Genomic DNA, 17,813 nt, shown 5'->3' on the forward strand with positions numbered 1-17,813 from the left:
ATTTATGAGTCATATTTTTGACAGTGATGTCTAATAGTTTACACTTTACGTGGACCTGTGTGAGTGTTCAGCAGTCATCTGTGTTGTTTGGTTTTTTCAAGTCAAAACTTGTTTTGTATTTTTCAACGAAAGTTTTGTACATAGTAATTTAAAAAAAAAATAAACACCCGTACGAAGGGTTGCGATGTCCAAATATAATTTTGCAATAATAATATGTCGGACTGGTATTGGCGGGTGATTGCCTTCAAGGCGGCTTTCGTACTTACATGTTTTGTTTCTTATCTTAAAGCTGATGATACCATACAAAAATTGCCTTTCTGTAATCCTCATACCGCTAAAGATGCACCGGTATATGATGAGTAAGTAGCTATTACCAAGGATACGTTAATATTTTCAGATTTATTTTGTCTATATTCTCATCATACTTATATCTTCTTTTAGAATTTGGATTAGTATAAAAGCTTTTCCAAAACTCATGTATTGAAATAATATTAGATATATGGTTGTTTTTATATAAACGTATGGTCAGCTTGGCTGAAAAGGTCTGGTAATTTACGCTGAATCAAATACTAATAGGATTACAATTGACCTTGATGGATTATCTAACAATGCATAAACATAATACATTCTCTATTTTTATTGCTTCAATTGTGACTCTGATTTTACATTTAATTTCACTTAAATTATTACTTTAATTTTAAGTAATAATTTTAGCTTAGTGCTTGTGAGTACCATAGATGGCCGTTTGACTGCGTTTTCAACTGATAATGGAAACCAAGCATGGGTGCTGGATACTCAACCTCTTCTATCATCTACTCTTCATCATGTGGAGGTAAAGACTTCAATGTATTTCCATTGATAAGGTAATCTGTCTTTGGTTAAGAAACACATTAATTAACTAAATCTGCTTGGCAAATAAAAAGCTGTCTTAGCTTTTCTAGAACACCATACATTACATGGCTCTTATTGACAGACTAAGTGAAAGTTGTTAAATATTCAACCTCATTCATCATACTGAGTATATATATTTAGCATAACTTACATTTATTTATTTATTGTATAAATGTTCTTAATATAAAGGAAGTTGGTGTGGTGGAAACACAAACTGTACACAGTTTTTCTATCCACCAGGACGTCGAACATATTTAAATCATTAACATATATATATACTAAGGCCAGTGACATATAAACTGTAAATTTATAACAATCAAACAATTAAAATTGCACGTAAAATCATTTAACACTGACGCGCCATAGATAGCCGATGCAAGAAACCTGTTCTTGTCGAGAATTCTCATTCGAATACAGTACATGAGACATAATAAAGTAATACAGTCAAAACCGTATACAATGACATTGTTTAGGGCATCATACCGATTATATTGACCAAAATCAAAGGTTCCGTCTGGTAATTCTCTGTATTAGGTACTTAATAACAACCTGTTACGATTATCCGTTTTTACGACCAAATACATGTAGTCCCTTCGATGTTTTGATTTTGACTGTAATTTATATTTTTTCTTAGCTACTGTTACATTTCAAAATTATTACTTTTCAAATTTGTCATCAATAAGTCAGTGAGAAAAATATTGTAATTAATTAAATATTAATGTCTAGTTTTCTCTTCTAGTATCACTTTACACAAAAAAATAAAATCTTTCATTTGTATTAGTATTCATAATGTATATTTTTTTAGCTTACATCTGGTGGAAAATGGGTACGGTTAGTGCCATCCTTACGTGGTACTCTGTACAGTCTAAGCGGTGACACTCTGGAGCCATTGCCATTTGATGCTGATCAGTTGTTATCATCTTCATTCAAATATTCTGATGACCTAGTTATTGCTGGTATGATTTTTATTGTACTTAATGAAATATTACCAAAGAGAATTCTCACTCAGTGTTTATTTCTTTGCTTTAGTATCCTCTTTTAGTTTGGATAAAAGAAATGATAGATGGATATCCATATTTGGAAAAAAGTGAACCCTGAATTACAGTATTAATTCTCTCTGAAAATACCAATATTAAGATACAGAAGTGCGTTAGGTACATTGGTTTTTAATCATGTGTGTCATTTTTAAACACATTGTTTTTCCCATGTGACTTTTAAATTGACCATAAATAATTGCCTTTTACATGGTGCCTAGTACATAGCAATATGATTAAGATATGATAATTCATATTATATAGATAAAGTTGTACACATATCTATAATCAGTTAAACACATGCAATAATTAAGATATAATTTAAATGCAACATGTAAATATTTTACTGAAGTAAATATTAACATCATAGTTTTGTTTGAAGTCCCATAATTGATCTATTCTGTATAAGTGAAAACCTTGTCCGTTGTTGTGTTAGTCAATAATATAAGCCTTTAAGTTAGGTAACATTAGACAAACATAAAGGCTTTTTTAATTTAAAAACGCCATGGCGCCACATTTATAATTGCCAAGTAAATAATATTATCTTAGGTGTATGGTGCCAGATAACAATATCCGATTAAAAGTGGTCATAAGTCCAAGAATACCTTTTATTATTTAAGATAGAATCATATCCGAGATCACTTACTTATTTAAATAAACGGTCACGTCAGTATTTAGAAAGTATATTCATAATTATCAAATGCCTACTACAAACTGAAAACTAACCTACGGACTACCTACCTTATTAATTGTTGAAGAATGGTGCCTAACCTACATATTCTATATTTAAATTACAAATACAAAAATACGAGAAAGGTAGGTACAATTTTATAAATTAAGATGTTTTGTAAAAATGTTTCAGGTGCTCGAGAAACTCTTTGGTTGGGTATAGATGCCCACTCTGGTGCAACCATATATGAATGCGGCTCCTCCGGCTGTAACTCAGAACAGCAGACAGCCAGTAGTGGTCGAGATGTCCTTGTACTGAGACGTCACTCTAATACTGTGAGAGCGTTAGATCCACGGAGCGGTACGGAGAAGTAAGGATTTAATATGAAGTTCGCATTCTTGAAGAGAAGATAAAACTTGGTTACTTGATTGGTTAATAGAATTGGTTTTATAAAATAGTGTTTCTATGGTAACTTTACAGAAAGGACTACTCGAAATGTATTCAATATTGTGTCTCAATCTAAAGAGTATGTTTTTACTAAGGATGAATCCAATACCAATATATCAGTGATATTTTGGGTTTGCCTATATATATGCATCGGCGATATTTTAATTGCCGATGCAACTAATACTATACTTTCCAATATCGCGCTTTAAAAAAGTAATGTGAAATGGGCACCTTGTTTGATCTAACTCGATGCAAATGAGGCACGGCCTATCTATGCCGGGGAAACCCCGCGTTCTATTCAGTTTGTTGTCTCTCTCACCCGCTTTGTACCCGCGTATTCCATTTCGTGCGTAGTTTTTTTTCCATAACAAATTAAATAAAATGCAGAATTACAAAATTTTTTATCAATGTCAATTTTAATTATTAACAGTTATTTATTTTATTTTAATTATTACCCTTAATTCTTAAGTCATAAAACTTATATATATTATTATTTAATCTTATTAAAAGTTTGTGACTGTTTATATTTTAACTTAAGTTTAATTCAATAAGCGTTGGTATCGGTATCGTCGATAATTCTATAAGAGTATATAGCATCGCTATCGTATAGGCAAAAAGGCGAATCGATGCATCCCTAGTTTTTACAGTCTTATTAAGCTAAAGATCGTATTTTCTTTATGATTATGTTTTGTTTTTCTATGAATAATAGTAAAGATAATAACAATTAGTTATCCCCGTTTAAAACCATAAGTCTACATTATTGTCAGATTTAGGTCGGATCAGAATTTTATTCGTGTGTTTGTAAACGATACTAAGGGTACTCAGAGTTGACACTTACCGTAAGATTTAGAATGGGGCTATTACTCCCATATACCAAAAATGAATTCGTTTTTAAAGTAAAAAGTCAAACTTAGCGGGAGTCATTTTTTGAGTTAATATTTCGCGCTAGGTCGCGTCTCTCAATCTTACCCTAAGTGTTGGTTGTATGATTATACGGTTTGGAGATTCTCCCCCCCCCCTCCCCATGAAACGCGCCGTATTTTTTGCCGTTTTCTGTATCCAATAGTTAAACGTTTCGTGACCATCCCCAGTGACTCTTTATACCTAAAACTTACCATGATGTGGTGTAAAGTACTGGAAAGTTGAAAATAATATTAACAATAACGCGTAATTCAATCCCCGCCCCGCGTAACGTTTTACAAGAGGACCCCCCCCCCCAAACGTTACGTAATACTTGAACGCTCCCTTATTTAGAAAAAAAATTTGTCTGGTAGAATATTAAATATATGCATGGCATAGCATTGTAAATATTGAATTGTACTTGTATTTTACTAGATGGAACTTCAGCGTAGCAGAACACCAACTTGCAATGAGCAGAAGGGAATGTGTGGGTAAAACGAAACCTTCCAGCCCTTTAGCTATCGCCGTAGCGTTGCCTGAAGGAGTTGTAGCCGTCAGACATCCGGAATCACATATTTTGATATGGCAACACAAGGTACACAACTACTTTTAGATGTGTTTAAGGATATATGAAAACTATTCCTAATCTAATTCCTCGAATAGGATCAACGTTTTCGAGCTATTTCAAGTCTGTATAATGCGTTGATCAGAAGCGTGTTCGAGCTCAATCCGTCAGACCGGGTTCCGCATGAGTCGAAGTACTTTCTGATGTTGGAGCGCATTCAGAATGAATTTACTCAGTTTTTATAATATTTATCCTTTCCACCCTTTAATGTATCCAACGCTGTTTGTCTTAAAGATGGTTATATACAAGAAGCCAGAAACGCGACGGGAGTTACAGCTTGCTTGCTACGTTGTTAAAATTTTGTGGGGATTTTTTTAATCCTAGTGTTTTGCAAGAAATAAGTTCATTTGAACTATAGGTGCGCGTGAGGCGAGCACCATAACGAAAAGAGTAGAAAACAAAATACGAATAAAAGCAAACGATATCAATAGTTTATTATAAAATTCAAATTCAAAAAGGGGGAATTCGTATTGCTCGCGCACGGGTTCAACATTCGATAGTCCTTATCGCACTGTCCGCTGGTCGCACTGCCACTGGCTGCAGGCTCCACCCATCCCGTTTGTGTGCCACATAGCGGTAAAAAAAATGTATATAATAATAGCGGGTTTTTTCTCCGTTCTTACTCAGAGCGAAGCCAAAACGTCGTTAAATATCCTAATTAACGGTAATTAAGTTACACACCATCAACAGCAACATCGCATTGGCTATTAGCTGTTAGGGTAGTTCTATCGTTATAAGAAAATATGTTCTTGTGCAATTGCTATTACAGTTAGAAGCGCCAGTAGCCAACATGTGGCGTGTTCAGGGAGGAGTCGTACAACACATGGATGTATTATGGCATGCCGCTCATGCTGTAGCCGATGTTAAGAATTCAGCACCATCCTTATACCTGGGAATACACAATACACAGGTATTAGTTCTTACAGCGTTCCACCACTTTGTGGAACCAGCTGCTCACTGAAGTATTTCCGAATCAATTCGACTTAGGATCCTTCAAGAAAAGAGCGTACCAATTCTTAAAAAGCCGGCAACGCACTTGCAAGCCTTCTGCCCGTTTGCCTCCTATGACATAAAAAATATAATCTTTAGTATTTTGGAAACCGAAGTTAATTAACTTTATATTTTACATAATAGAATTTACTACATACTAATACATAATATATTGCTATAAAGAAAGTATTTAAAAAAATACATACATTTCTTGCAGCTATATATCCAAGAAAGCGCCCTCTATTCTGAGAAACTGGCAACCTCTCTATCCACAAAGCCGCTGCCGTGGAAGGTGAAGCAGTCCAGGCCACTCATAGGGGACGACAAGGCGTTACAGCCCTTACCTGATGCTGATCAGAATACGCTTTCTATTGTCACTTTGTATGGCAACACAGGAGTTCAAGGTAATTTATCTAATCTGTGTAATTTTATATAATTTTAGATCTTTACCAATATGATTTTAAATTATTGATTACAGATAACCAAGGTTTCTTCCTATACCTGCAAGAGACCTGCGACCAAGCAGTTCAAGTATCCGAAGATGCCCTACCCGGCCCTGACATAGTTCTTCCCAACAGCAGCGACGACCAGCTAAGCCATCACCATGTGCACGTCCACGTATATTCTCTATGGTTCTGGTGGAAGGAGGTCCTACTCATCGCGATCAGTTCAGCGCTTTTAATGAACTTGCTGATATGGCCGAGATTCTTCGCAGCAAAAATCAGACCAATAACACCATTACCGATTAACCAGGAAGTGATCGTCGTGGAAAGGCACTATGAGAGACAGACTCCGGTGGTGGAGTATTCTGGGAGATACGAAAACGACTTTACGCCTTTGAGGTGTCTTGGAAGGGGTGGATTCGGTGTGGTTTTTGAGGCTAGAAATAATATCGACCATTGTTCCTATGCGGTTAAGAGGATAACCCTACCGAGGAGGTAGGTGTTTTATTTATTATTTTTCTTTAATTCATAAATATTATATAATTCAATTATACTGGTAAAATTCCGCCAGTCTCTACTAAGAGATACAAATATATATTTCTACATTAAAACAAAACGTAATTTTAACTTCATGGTACATTCATGAAGAAAAATTATTTCGTATTATTCTAGATTATTTTTGTACAAGTTTGACATAAATTATAAATTGCGGATGCTTGATGAAAAGCAAAACGTCGGATAAACAAACAAACAATTTTATTTTTCGATTTGCTCCTGTCTGTCTGTTACGAAAATTTATGTTTTAATTCTTGTCCATTAAATAGAGAATCACGTCGCGAACGTGTATTACGAGAAGTGAGAGCTCTAGCTAAACTGGAGCATGAACACATAGTGCGTTACTTCAACGCGTGGCTCGAGGAGCCGCCAGTGAGGTGGCAGGAAGAAAGAGATGCCTACTGGCTACGGTAAGTAACCACGTTGATGATGTTATAATTGTCTACAAGTAGTAGTCACTTTAGTAGAAGTAGAATCTTGTTCGGAGATTTCCATTGATCGATTTTCGTTATCGCCTTTTGTGCCTGTTACATTGTTTTTGGTCTGAGACCTAATTTTCCTTATCAGGTTATCCTTTGATACACACCCGGCGTCCGAACGCCCTACCAAGGTTAATCAACGACTTTAGGCTTAGTTTTGTGTTGGTTGTTTAATATATAATAGTCAACATGACTTCAAACTAATTAACTGAGTATTGTCATCGTGATAAACGTATCAGTAATATTATAGAAAAATCGTAACTTAAAAAAACCCGAACCAGAGAGAATTTTACATAATATGTATATTTGTTTTAATTTACTGATGGTAGTTACATAATTTATAGGGAATTGGGAGGTATTTCACTTGGCATGACTGAGGACTGTACATCTCCATTGCCGAGAAAAGACAAGTCGCCAAAGGGTGATGCAGTCACGCTAAATATCCACAAGAGCATAGATGATTGTGTTGATGCACTTGATTTTGAGAAGAAACTCGGTGAACCAAAGAGGTTGAGGTTTGTTCACACTACTGCTTTTTAGGGATTCAAATGTTTTCCTTAATTAAAAGTTATAATATACTAAATATATGTATAATTTACATTTTAATTTACTATTATGAGTAATAATTGCTTACTTAATAAAAATACCTAAAATTGACTAATTATATCGTAAAAATATCTAATTATCAATATATTGTCTACAGGTCACTAAGCTGCAACGATTCATTCAGTATAATATTTGACGACAACGCATCGAAGGACGTGCACGTAACATCGACCACGCCCAAATTACGCGAAGCCACGCCCACTTCCAAAAAAGCAACTGATGACGATTCGTTTATTGTGTTCGCGAATTCAGAACATTCCAAAGGATTATCCGAGCCTAGAGATGTCACGAATAAGAAATTGGATAAAATAATGGAATGTGATGGATATTCGAAAGGACGAAAGAAAAAGGTGATTTTATTATATTTTTCATTATTTTTAAAATATGTATTTAATAAGGGTTTCCGCACATAAGGATAGTTTTAAAATAAAGATATACGTCATTATTATAAATTAGCAAGAAATTCTTGTCATTTAGAATTTTCTTGTTTTCTTTATCTTTCCAAAATAGTGTACATGTGACTTCCTAAAAGCGGCGGTTAAATGGGCAACTAGACAGGCCTGTCCTCCAAAAGTCCTCATCTCACTTAAGATCAGATTGGATTGTGGGCAAACGCCTGTATAAAAAATGTGTGCGTATACTAGTGTACACACGTAAGAACTGAAACTTCTTTATGACCTTATTTTTCGAAAAATGATCTACTGTATGCAACTTTACAGAAATTGGGTTAATAAAGTTAAATTAGATAAATTCAAAAAAAGGCTTTTACTATCATAGACATAATACAAATAATACAATTATTTCATTTTACCTTATTACTACTAAGATTATAATAGAATTTTATTAATTGTAATAGAATTATTACTATCATTGTTATCGTTATTATATATACTTATTATTAATGGCTTCGAATCAACCGTGGTAGGGACAATAAAAAGATGGCGCGTAACGGAAAAATGTGACTCGTAACGGAATAATGTGACGTGTAACCGAATAATGTGATGGTAAATTTAAAACGCCGATAAAGAAGTTTCACTTTAAAAAATCCATTTATTTCTATATATGTTTAGTAATTTTTCTAACATTTATGATATTACAACTTATTTTATGTCTCTGTTTGAGTTGAAAGCATATTACTTCTTACCAGGCCATAACTATAAAAAAGTCTTACTTAAAAACACTAAGATTTACAACGTCTTTCCTTATAAAAGGGTCATACACGTCACTGGTCTCTTGACATGGTAGTCCGGAGCAATGAGGAAACTCCCCAAGGCAGTAAAATGTACCTCTACATACAAATGCAGCTTTGTCTGCGAGACAGTTTGCATGATTGGTTACGGAATAATAGGACCTGGGAGTCTCGGAGGGATAAAGTGAGTTTATAATGCATTATTGTTTTTTTATTTTTAATATTTACACAATAATTTACATACAATTATTATTTGAGTTATGTTTAAAAGAGAAGTTTGCTTTTAACAGTTAAATTACACAAAGGAAACAATATTCCTTATAATATTATTATAAGAAAAAGGATGTGACAATTATTACCGGATCGGATTGGTTCTAGATTTTTTATTCATGTACAAAACAGGCCTCAAATAATAAAGAATGTTTATATATGTATGTAGAGGGTATCTCGTGTATGTTCTCTTATCATAAATAAGGAAAAAAAATAACTTTGCCATATCAATATTTATATCATTTTAGGTCAAAACACTATTTTGTCAAATAGTATCAGCAGTGGAATACGTCCATTTAGCGGGCCTTATCCATAGAGATTTAAAACCCAGTAACATTTTCTTTGCGCCGGATGGCAAAGTGAAAGTTGGGGATTTCGGCCTCGTTACAGCTATGGGAGATAATTCACAGGATGGCGAAGGAACTGAACAAATGAATATGCATGCGCGACATACACATCGAGTCGGTGAGTAAGAACTTATAGTGAGATTTTATATTCAGATAATTGGGACACGTAATTCTTACAAAATATTTCTTTAATTATTTAAGCGTTAATAATATAAAGTATATAAAATATATAACGTGTATGATTTTGAATCATTTATCATGGTTTAATAGTTAGAAGTTCTACGTGATATGGATATATGCGTTTTAAAGAGCCCGTCATAATTACGGGAAGAAAATTTTATGACCCAAGTAACAGCGCCTCAAATGTCACAATCCCTTTTGGTGATAACAAAAGTTTTACAAGTACAACAATTCTTGAATTTAAACATCGCTTTTGATTTCGTGTTTGTATGAATAATAAAAAAATAGCTTTATAAAACTTGTGAACAGGATGAAACGTGTTTATTAGAAAAATACACTCCTATATAAACTCCTTATGGAAATTATTTAATGGGACATAGAAGTTCGCAGGTTCCATATGAAATAAATTTGATTGCATCATCTATTTTATCGTGTTATTCTATAAGTTCGGGTTTGAATTTCCTCCCTATATCAGTTTAAAAATAGTCACAATACGTATACCAGTTGAAACACGTGTAATTCTTAAATTTTCAGGTACTCATCTATACATGTCGCCCGAACAACTTCTAGGGCTGCCATATAGCTACAAAGTGGACATTTACTCGCTGGGACTGGTCCTGTTCGAGCTGCTGCATCCTTTTGGCACTGAATCAGAGAGGGTCTCCTGTCTAATGAGGCTTCGGGATGGCCAGTACCCCAATCATTTTCAACAGAATTATCCTAATGAGGTACGGTATGGGATTTTTAGATCTTTAATACGAGGATCAGTCGGTATGTACAATAATGATCTTGCATAGGAACATGAACAGACCTGATCACGTTTATATATGTCGAATTATGATAAAAAAATTATATTTCATTAAATGTGAAAAATTAATATCAATTTACTATACTAAATATAAGAGATACATTTCGTTATCAAAGTTTGACTAAAATTTTGATTATTATTGTTCGGATCCAAACGAATTTCCCTTGGTTATTAGATTGAAATCTTGAGATATCTTAATTTAACAATGATCTTTTTAAAGACTTATATTTGTGTTAAATAACTTTTTTTATTGCAATCATTACATAACACTATATATTTTATAATATGTTTCAGACGGAGGTCCTAAAACTAATGTTAAGCTCGGACCCGAACCAGCGACCCACGGCGAGCGGTGTTAAAGCGCGTGCGCCACTGTACCAAGCGACAGACGAACAGTGGCATTTCACTTTACCTACACTCCTCTCTGGGTAAATGTCTGAAAAATATCCAGTTAACCGCGTGAACGATGCAACTCGTGGCTTTTCCTGCTAAGAATTGCGCCATGAAAGTAAAGCAAGATATATGAATTAGTATTTAAAAGGGGTGGTGCGATTGCGGTTTCGCGTTTAATCGCACGTGGTTATTGTCACCGCGTTATTAATGGGCGTTGAACTGTTTTTTTTCTAAACAATATACATACTATATGTTAATAATCAATAGACTTCCGTTATGCATTTCCTTAAGTCATATAAAATGTTTCCCTGTCATAGATTTAGTGCATTATCTATGTCTGTAATCTTTGTTCGTTGACACGTTGACAGTTTATTTGACAGTCAATTGAATTCAGTAATCTGTCATCAACCAAGTAAGATTGTCAAATTCTTATTTAGGTATTTTCATGTAAAATTTATCGACAAATACTTTACTTGATTTTAATTATCTATGATGTTTCTTTGTTACGATATTAAGGGACCTATTCAAAGAGGTTAAAATAAGTAGAGATTAATAAAATTGATTTTATCTATTTTAATTTAATTTTTTACGCTAATGATCATCTGGCCAAATTCCACTGTCTAGTACATTATTTTTGTATGTTAATCTAATATTTTTTTAATGTAACACGATAACATTAGAGAAACAGATGTTCTGTCAAGTTTTTTTATTATAGCGTGCCTATAATTAATATTTTGCATATCTTTAACCAGTTAAACTATCACAATAGTGTTTAAGATAGAAATTAATGATGAGCAATACTGTGTCAGTGCCTAAGCATATCAGCCGTCTTTAGAAGTATTTGAGTTGTAAATTTATTTTACGTGTTCAGTGAGTTTCGTAAGCCATAAGTATTTAACGTTATTTCATACATTTGTATGAAACACTTTATTACGCGTTTACGCGGGAAACTACACCGTCGTCCACAGGGCCGGCTAAGGTATTTCGACTATAACAAAAATTTTGCACAGACCTAGAAATTGTTCTATAACTGCCTTACAGTATTGAAAATTACTATGGTAAGCTGAGTCAATATTTGGTTATGTCCTTGAGACGCCGTCTTCATCTTTAAATCACCTACTCAATTACACCTGAGGACGTTTGTTCGTTGCTTATGCACTCACACGTTCTATGATATAAGTATTAAGATAAATAAGACTGGTTTCTAAAGGAATGTTGGATTTTATTAATGTAAACATTGTATTTTGTATAAAAGTATGTAATACTTGTTATTTATTAGTTAATAGGCTACTTAAATCAACAAAGGATTTTTTGCTTTTTGTAAATGTATATTTAAGAAAATTTATGTGTCATTTGTGTTTTTAGTTCATTGCTTGGCAAAAGTCGTTAAACGTTATAACCACATTAACTGTATTGTTGCTTACGAAGACTTTTTGCTGATTTATAGCGACTATTATAAGTACTGTGAGAGTCCTAATAAATGATATTAAGAGAACATTAGTATTTTTATTATAAATTATGTTGAAAAAATATTGGAGTATTCTTGTATAGAATCGGAATACTAATAATAAAATCGAATGTAATTAATTGATTAAACCTGTTTACAAAAAAAAAATACAAATGATTAAAAAAAATACTTTTCAATTATAACAATTTCTTTTAATGTAGGATACATTTGATCTTAACTTTTTGAAGCTTTCGGGGAACATGGTTAAAAGGAGTATTAAGAATATCCATAGTTGTAGGCCTCTCCCTAATAGATCAGCTTGTTCCAACACGAATAAGGTTCCCGCGATTTACTGTAACGCCATGTGTAAAATCGCTTTGAAATTTAAAACAAAGACAAGCTAACAAAACTCTTGATTGTCACGCTCAAGAGAGTAAACGCACCATATCGCTTATGGTGAATTTTAATTTCCTCGTCCATGTTAATTTAAATAAACTAGTTCACGGCGTCATGGGTATTTATGCGCTTAATTATTTCAACACTGGAGAAGAACGTATAATGTCTTTATGTGAGGTGGTTTTGGTTTGTGCATTGTTTTATACAAGCGAAATATTTGCACAAAAAGAAAATGTAAGTTTAAGTATAAATATATTTTAATTAAACCTTAAGGACAGTTCAATTATGACGTAAGCACTGTAGGTGGAGGGTCAATGATTTTTTTATGTGGTGATTACGTCAACAGTAATTTTTACTTTTTTACACATTATCTACACATTGTCTTTGCGAACGAAATGTATTTTCGAGCCTACAAAAGAATTATACGTTTATGCACTATTATTTGTGATAGCTTTGCTTAATTTTGCTGACAATAAAAAGGAGTGGGGAGGATAAATTACAGTAAATCTGCTTACGTTATACTTGAACAGCTACTTATAATATATAAAAAACAATCTTTATCTCAGTTGCAATGAATAAATGTTTTATAGAGAACAATATTTTTTATTATATATAGATCTATCGATGTCTCATTAAAAATTAAAATCTTTGTCGAATTTCATCCAAATTGGCACAGCTGTTAAGGAGGAATTCACAAACACACACACGTACAGATAATTTTTATTTAGGAATTATTTTATAGATATAGATTTATAAATTTAAAGATTGGAAGTTCAAGTTTAATTCTCTACAGATACAAAATAAAATTGTCTATATGGTGAACTTGTTCACCCATTAGGACTATTACGAAATCATGCTTCTCTTCTATACGATTGAGTTGTATTTGAATTTTTTCTGAGGTAGCAGGTGTTTATTAACAAGTTGTTTGTTAGCGTATAAAGACGAGTTTACAAAACAAAATAATAATATGTATTATTTTATTTAGACAACTATACATCAAAACCAAAAGCAACAAACAATCAAGCTTCACTCACAATTTGAAACGCTTGAATTCACGTCCGTCACGGATGCTAAAAGCGCAGTATGGGACCATGATGCCCAAATTCTCTACTGGGTTGATGCTCTAAATCAGACTGTGCACGCACTGAACTACACCTCTAAACAACATTGGCATAAGCATATAGGTATGCACATATTTATTTAAAAAGAAAAAATATATAATTAAAACACAAATATGTTATTACGTACAGAATCTACATCATAAATGTTCGAAATAGAACTTTTTTAAATATTTACTAAGTTGTTAAGTGTTTTTTAAGTTTAGTTTTAAACTTGGGTTTTTTAATTAATATAGGAAAATTTCCATACTCTAATATCACTATTCTAATATTGTTTGTGTACGCGTGTAAAAATTATAGTGACATATTATCTTGTATTTTTAGGACATATAAATAAATATAAGTTATTTACAGGCATGGGCGAATTAAATGTAGTGCTGCCAATAGCAGGAAGTAAACGACTTCTGCTCGGAATTCAGTCTTTTGTCTATCTCTTTGATTGGGATGAACCATGTCCATTTTGTTTGAAGTACATAGCTGCATTGGATAAAGGCAGTCCTGGCAATATCCTTAATGAAGGAAAGGCTGACTCAAAGGGCAGGTTTTGGGGAGGTAGGTCTTACGTAGCAAAGGTATCTAGGAACGCAATAAAAAAATAGAATTTGACAATTTTGAAAAACTTAGGAATATCTATAAAAATATTACTCGTAAAAATCACTAACAAAATAAGTTAATATTTACGAACATTTTATTAATCATTAAATCATTACATATTTTAAAGGGAAAAGCGGATACAATTATATTATTATCATAAGTAATACTTTAAAAATACCAAGTTTTGCTATCGGTAGCAGTAGCCGCTACTGTCTATTGTAGTAAAGTCACAGTATGGTAAACTTTTCTTTTCATATTCAAGGTACAAGAGGTCCTATATATGGCAGTTCTATACTCCAGGATCAGGGCGCACTCTACAGTCTGGAACAGCCGAAGTTTGAACCTACAGTCCAGTTAAAACCAGTATCAGCAACTAACGGAATAACCTGGTCGCTTAATAATAGTATTTTATACTTCATAGACTCAGAAACCAAGAAAATAGATGCGTTTGATTTTGATATAGCCAAAGGAAGGATAAGTAAGGCTTAAATTGAAACATAAAAGCTGCGCTTAATATTTCTGTTTAGTTTAAAGGAATTTAATGTTTTCTAAATTCTAACTTGCCTTAGATATTTTTATATTAGCTTTATTAGTGTTTTTGTGAAACCAGTAAGCAGTGTTAGCCTAGTTGCTTGAGCGTGAACCTCTCATGTACCTGAGGATATGCGTTAGGAAACTGGCATGCCTGACTATTGAATAATCACCCACGTGTCTATTAAGATATCACGAAACAAATACAGAAATCTGAGGCCAAGACTTATGGGTTGTGACGTGACTGGTAATTTTATGTGTGTGAAATCATTATTAGCTAATTTGAATTACACTTTTGTTCTGAAAATCTAAAATTTATTTAAGATTGAATATTGTTTATGAGAGAGTTGGTAGTAGGTAATTAAGTTATTTATACCTACATATAAAATTTAAAAATGGTACGTTTGCTAGATAATATGACGCTTTAAGTAAAGATTAACCCGTTTTCAATAAAATTTAATCATTTTCTTCAGGTAAACGTCGTACCATACTAAACTTGGCCGAGTACAGTTTTATGAGAGCATCAAGGCCTGTGGCCCACGCTGTGACCATAGATAGAAACGGATATCTTTGGGTCGCACTAATGCACAGTGGAGCAGTAAGTGCTAAAAATGTTATGATTTCAAACCCTAGAGCAGTGTTTTCCAATCATTTTTGTGCCTTACCCTACCAAAACTACTTATGACCACCTTCCTCTAAGTAATTCTTTACTTAAGAAATTTAAATCATACGTATCATTTTATAATGAGTTCCAATTTGGACAGCTTCAGTCTCAAGTCTCCACGTTGTGGTATATGATTTCGATTGCAAACAACAATAATACTGCACTCGAGCGAAGACTTGGAGGCTGACGATTTCATAGTATTAATTTTAAAATAATTTTGTCTGAATTCAAAGCCTCTTATTAACTTAATTCTAATCCACGAAGGTTTCTTTTGACGTAGTCAATATTTTTTTAGGTAATCAGGGTCAATCCAGAAACGAAAACAATTGTGGGAAAATACAAATTGCCTGTATCACGTATAACGTCATTGTCGTGGGCGGGGCCACATTTAGAAGAATTAGTTGTGACGACATCTCGACGGAATATGGAAAAGGAGGAAATAGAAAAGGAACCACTGTCAGGCGCGCTTTACATTTTACACAAACTTGGAACAGGAGGCGTGCCTGATCAAAAGCTCAGTTTTAATGATGCTGATAATTTTTAAAGCAATTTAGAAAGTATTCCGACCAAAATATTGGAAATATATGTGTATCATACACAAATAATGTTTAATCTAAATCTCATTTAATAATTCTTGATTACATCATGCGACGATGAGAGACTGGAAAATATACTTTTTTTATTAACTTATAAAGTATTTTTTGTGAGCAGTGTTGGCTTCAGCGAGCGACTTTCATCCCTGAGGTCGTAGTTTCAACCCCCAGCTACCAATAGACTTTCCTCTATGTGCGAATGTTAAAACGTAAAATATTAAAAGTGTAAAATCTCGAACGGTGAAGAAAACATTGTGAGGAAATCGCCTTGCCTTAGCAACACAAAACGTCGACGCCGTATATCAGGCACAAGAGGCTGATCTTGAGGCCTATTAGATGGACGAAAGATGATGAAACGGTTGCAGCGCCACTGGCTATAAATATTTTGAATTGGTACCGCATGTGTTGGTTGGCAGCAGTAGTCCTCGTTCCATAATTCACTACGCTTGGATTGTTTGGTATTAATAGCTAAGAATAATATTGTTCACATACCAGAACTATCTTTGACCTTGTTAACTTATGATATACGTCAGGTGGCAAACTCAAACTCAAAATAACTTTATTTACATAGGTAAAGAAGTACACTTATGAACGTCAACAGAAAATATTTTAAATTGATTCTAAATTTACATTTACTACCAGTTCGCAAGTCAAGGGCGTAGAGCGGGTATGAAACTCTCCGCCACTCATTTCATTTCATCTCTATGTTTTGATTCGTTCAAATTATTTGAACTGGAGAAAATCAATCCCAAGGGTTAGGATTATTAAAATATTCGTAAAATTTATAAAAAAGCTTTATTGATTAATTTACGTTTAACGAGAGCTTTGAATGTGTTATAATTCCGTTTGGGAGTTTGTCGTAAAAACCAATACACTTTCCATATAAGGTAAGTTGTACGCTTAATTTAGTTCTGTTTCGAGTATTATACTGGTGAAAGTCACCATTTGTTTTAAAATCGTTTATATTTTTTGCACATACAACAAGGCTTCAAGAATATATTGACCAGATAGTGTCATAATATTTAATTCCTTAAATTTATTCCGTAGTCGGTACGGTCCCTTTGGGGAAACACAATAAATACCCAGAACATCACAGCATCTGCAGCACAAATATGGATTGAACCTCTGCAGCTGCACCTCACACTAGAATACCGTACGACCTAACGCTGTGAAAGTAGCTACACAATTTTAGTTGTGTCCTGATCAGTAACGCATAACGCACTCGCGAGCCCTCTGGCATTGAGAGTCTATGGGCGGCGGTATCACTTAAAATCAGGTGAGCTTTCTGCCCGTTTAATTAAGAAAAGTAAACTATCGGATTTTCTTTACTACATATGCTGCAGAGGTCTTATTTGAAAGAGTGTGGGCCCCAGTGTTTACTATATCTATTTTATGCCTAGAAATAGTTTTATAAACAAAGTAAAAGTGATTGTCCTATTGTCCCTGTGACTAATTCACTGTCCTTTTAGTTTACCAATCTCGCTTTACGCTAGAAGTTGTAAATCTAATACATTTTGTTTTGCTTTCATTAAGCAGTAAGTTATTTACATAAAACCAGTTAACTTTACGAAAGATATAATTTTTACATCGTCCAATAATACGTTTTTCTTATTCACTTTAAATAGAAGTGAAGAGTCGTTAAT

At 33.5% G+C, this 17,813-nt stretch overlaps 2 protein-coding genes across 3 annotated transcripts; both read left to right on the forward strand.

Moving 5' to 3' along the window:
• The first annotated feature begins 59 nt into the window (after positions 1 to 59).
• LOC123709992 (eukaryotic translation initiation factor 2-alpha kinase) lies at positions 60 to 12,322 on the forward strand. 2 transcript variants are annotated; one of them, XM_045661643.1, is made up of 15 exons: positions 60 to 359; positions 715 to 832; positions 1,697 to 1,847; positions 2,788 to 2,965; positions 4,378 to 4,537; positions 5,337 to 5,477; positions 5,775 to 5,961; positions 6,036 to 6,495; positions 6,825 to 6,965; positions 7,379 to 7,549; positions 7,738 to 7,990; positions 8,852 to 9,013; positions 9,348 to 9,564; positions 10,161 to 10,354; positions 10,729 to 12,322. In XM_045661643.1, the coding sequence occupies exons 1-15, from the start codon at positions 214 to 216 to the stop codon at positions 10,864 to 10,866; spliced, it is 2,817 nt and encodes a 938-aa protein (XP_045517599.1). In that variant the 5' UTR covers positions 60 to 213; the 3' UTR covers positions 10,867 to 12,322. The 2 variants fall into 2 exon arrangements, with proteins under 2 accessions (XP_045517599.1, XP_045517600.1); XM_045661644.1 differs by having other exon boundaries at positions 7,379 to 7,543.
• A 430-nt stretch (positions 12,323 to 12,752) lies between these two features.
• Positions 12,753 to 16,267, forward strand: LOC123709778 (regucalcin-like). The gene is made up of 6 exons (XM_045661318.1): positions 12,753 to 12,904; positions 13,656 to 13,854; positions 14,143 to 14,340; positions 14,645 to 14,860; positions 15,387 to 15,511; positions 15,873 to 16,267. Exons 1-6 carry the CDS (start codon positions 12,785 to 12,787, stop codon positions 16,119 to 16,121), a joined length of 1,107 nt encoding a protein of 368 aa, XP_045517274.1. The 5' UTR covers positions 12,753 to 12,784; the 3' UTR covers positions 16,122 to 16,267.
• Positions 16,268 to 17,813: the final 1,546 nt, after the last annotated feature.

The sequence above is a fragment of the Pieris brassicae genome, chromosome 5 (genome assembly GCF_905147105.1).
Source record: "Pieris brassicae chromosome 5, ilPieBrab1.1, whole genome shotgun sequence".
Classification (NCBI taxonomy): Eukaryota; Metazoa; Arthropoda; class Insecta; order Lepidoptera; family Pieridae; genus Pieris; species Pieris brassicae.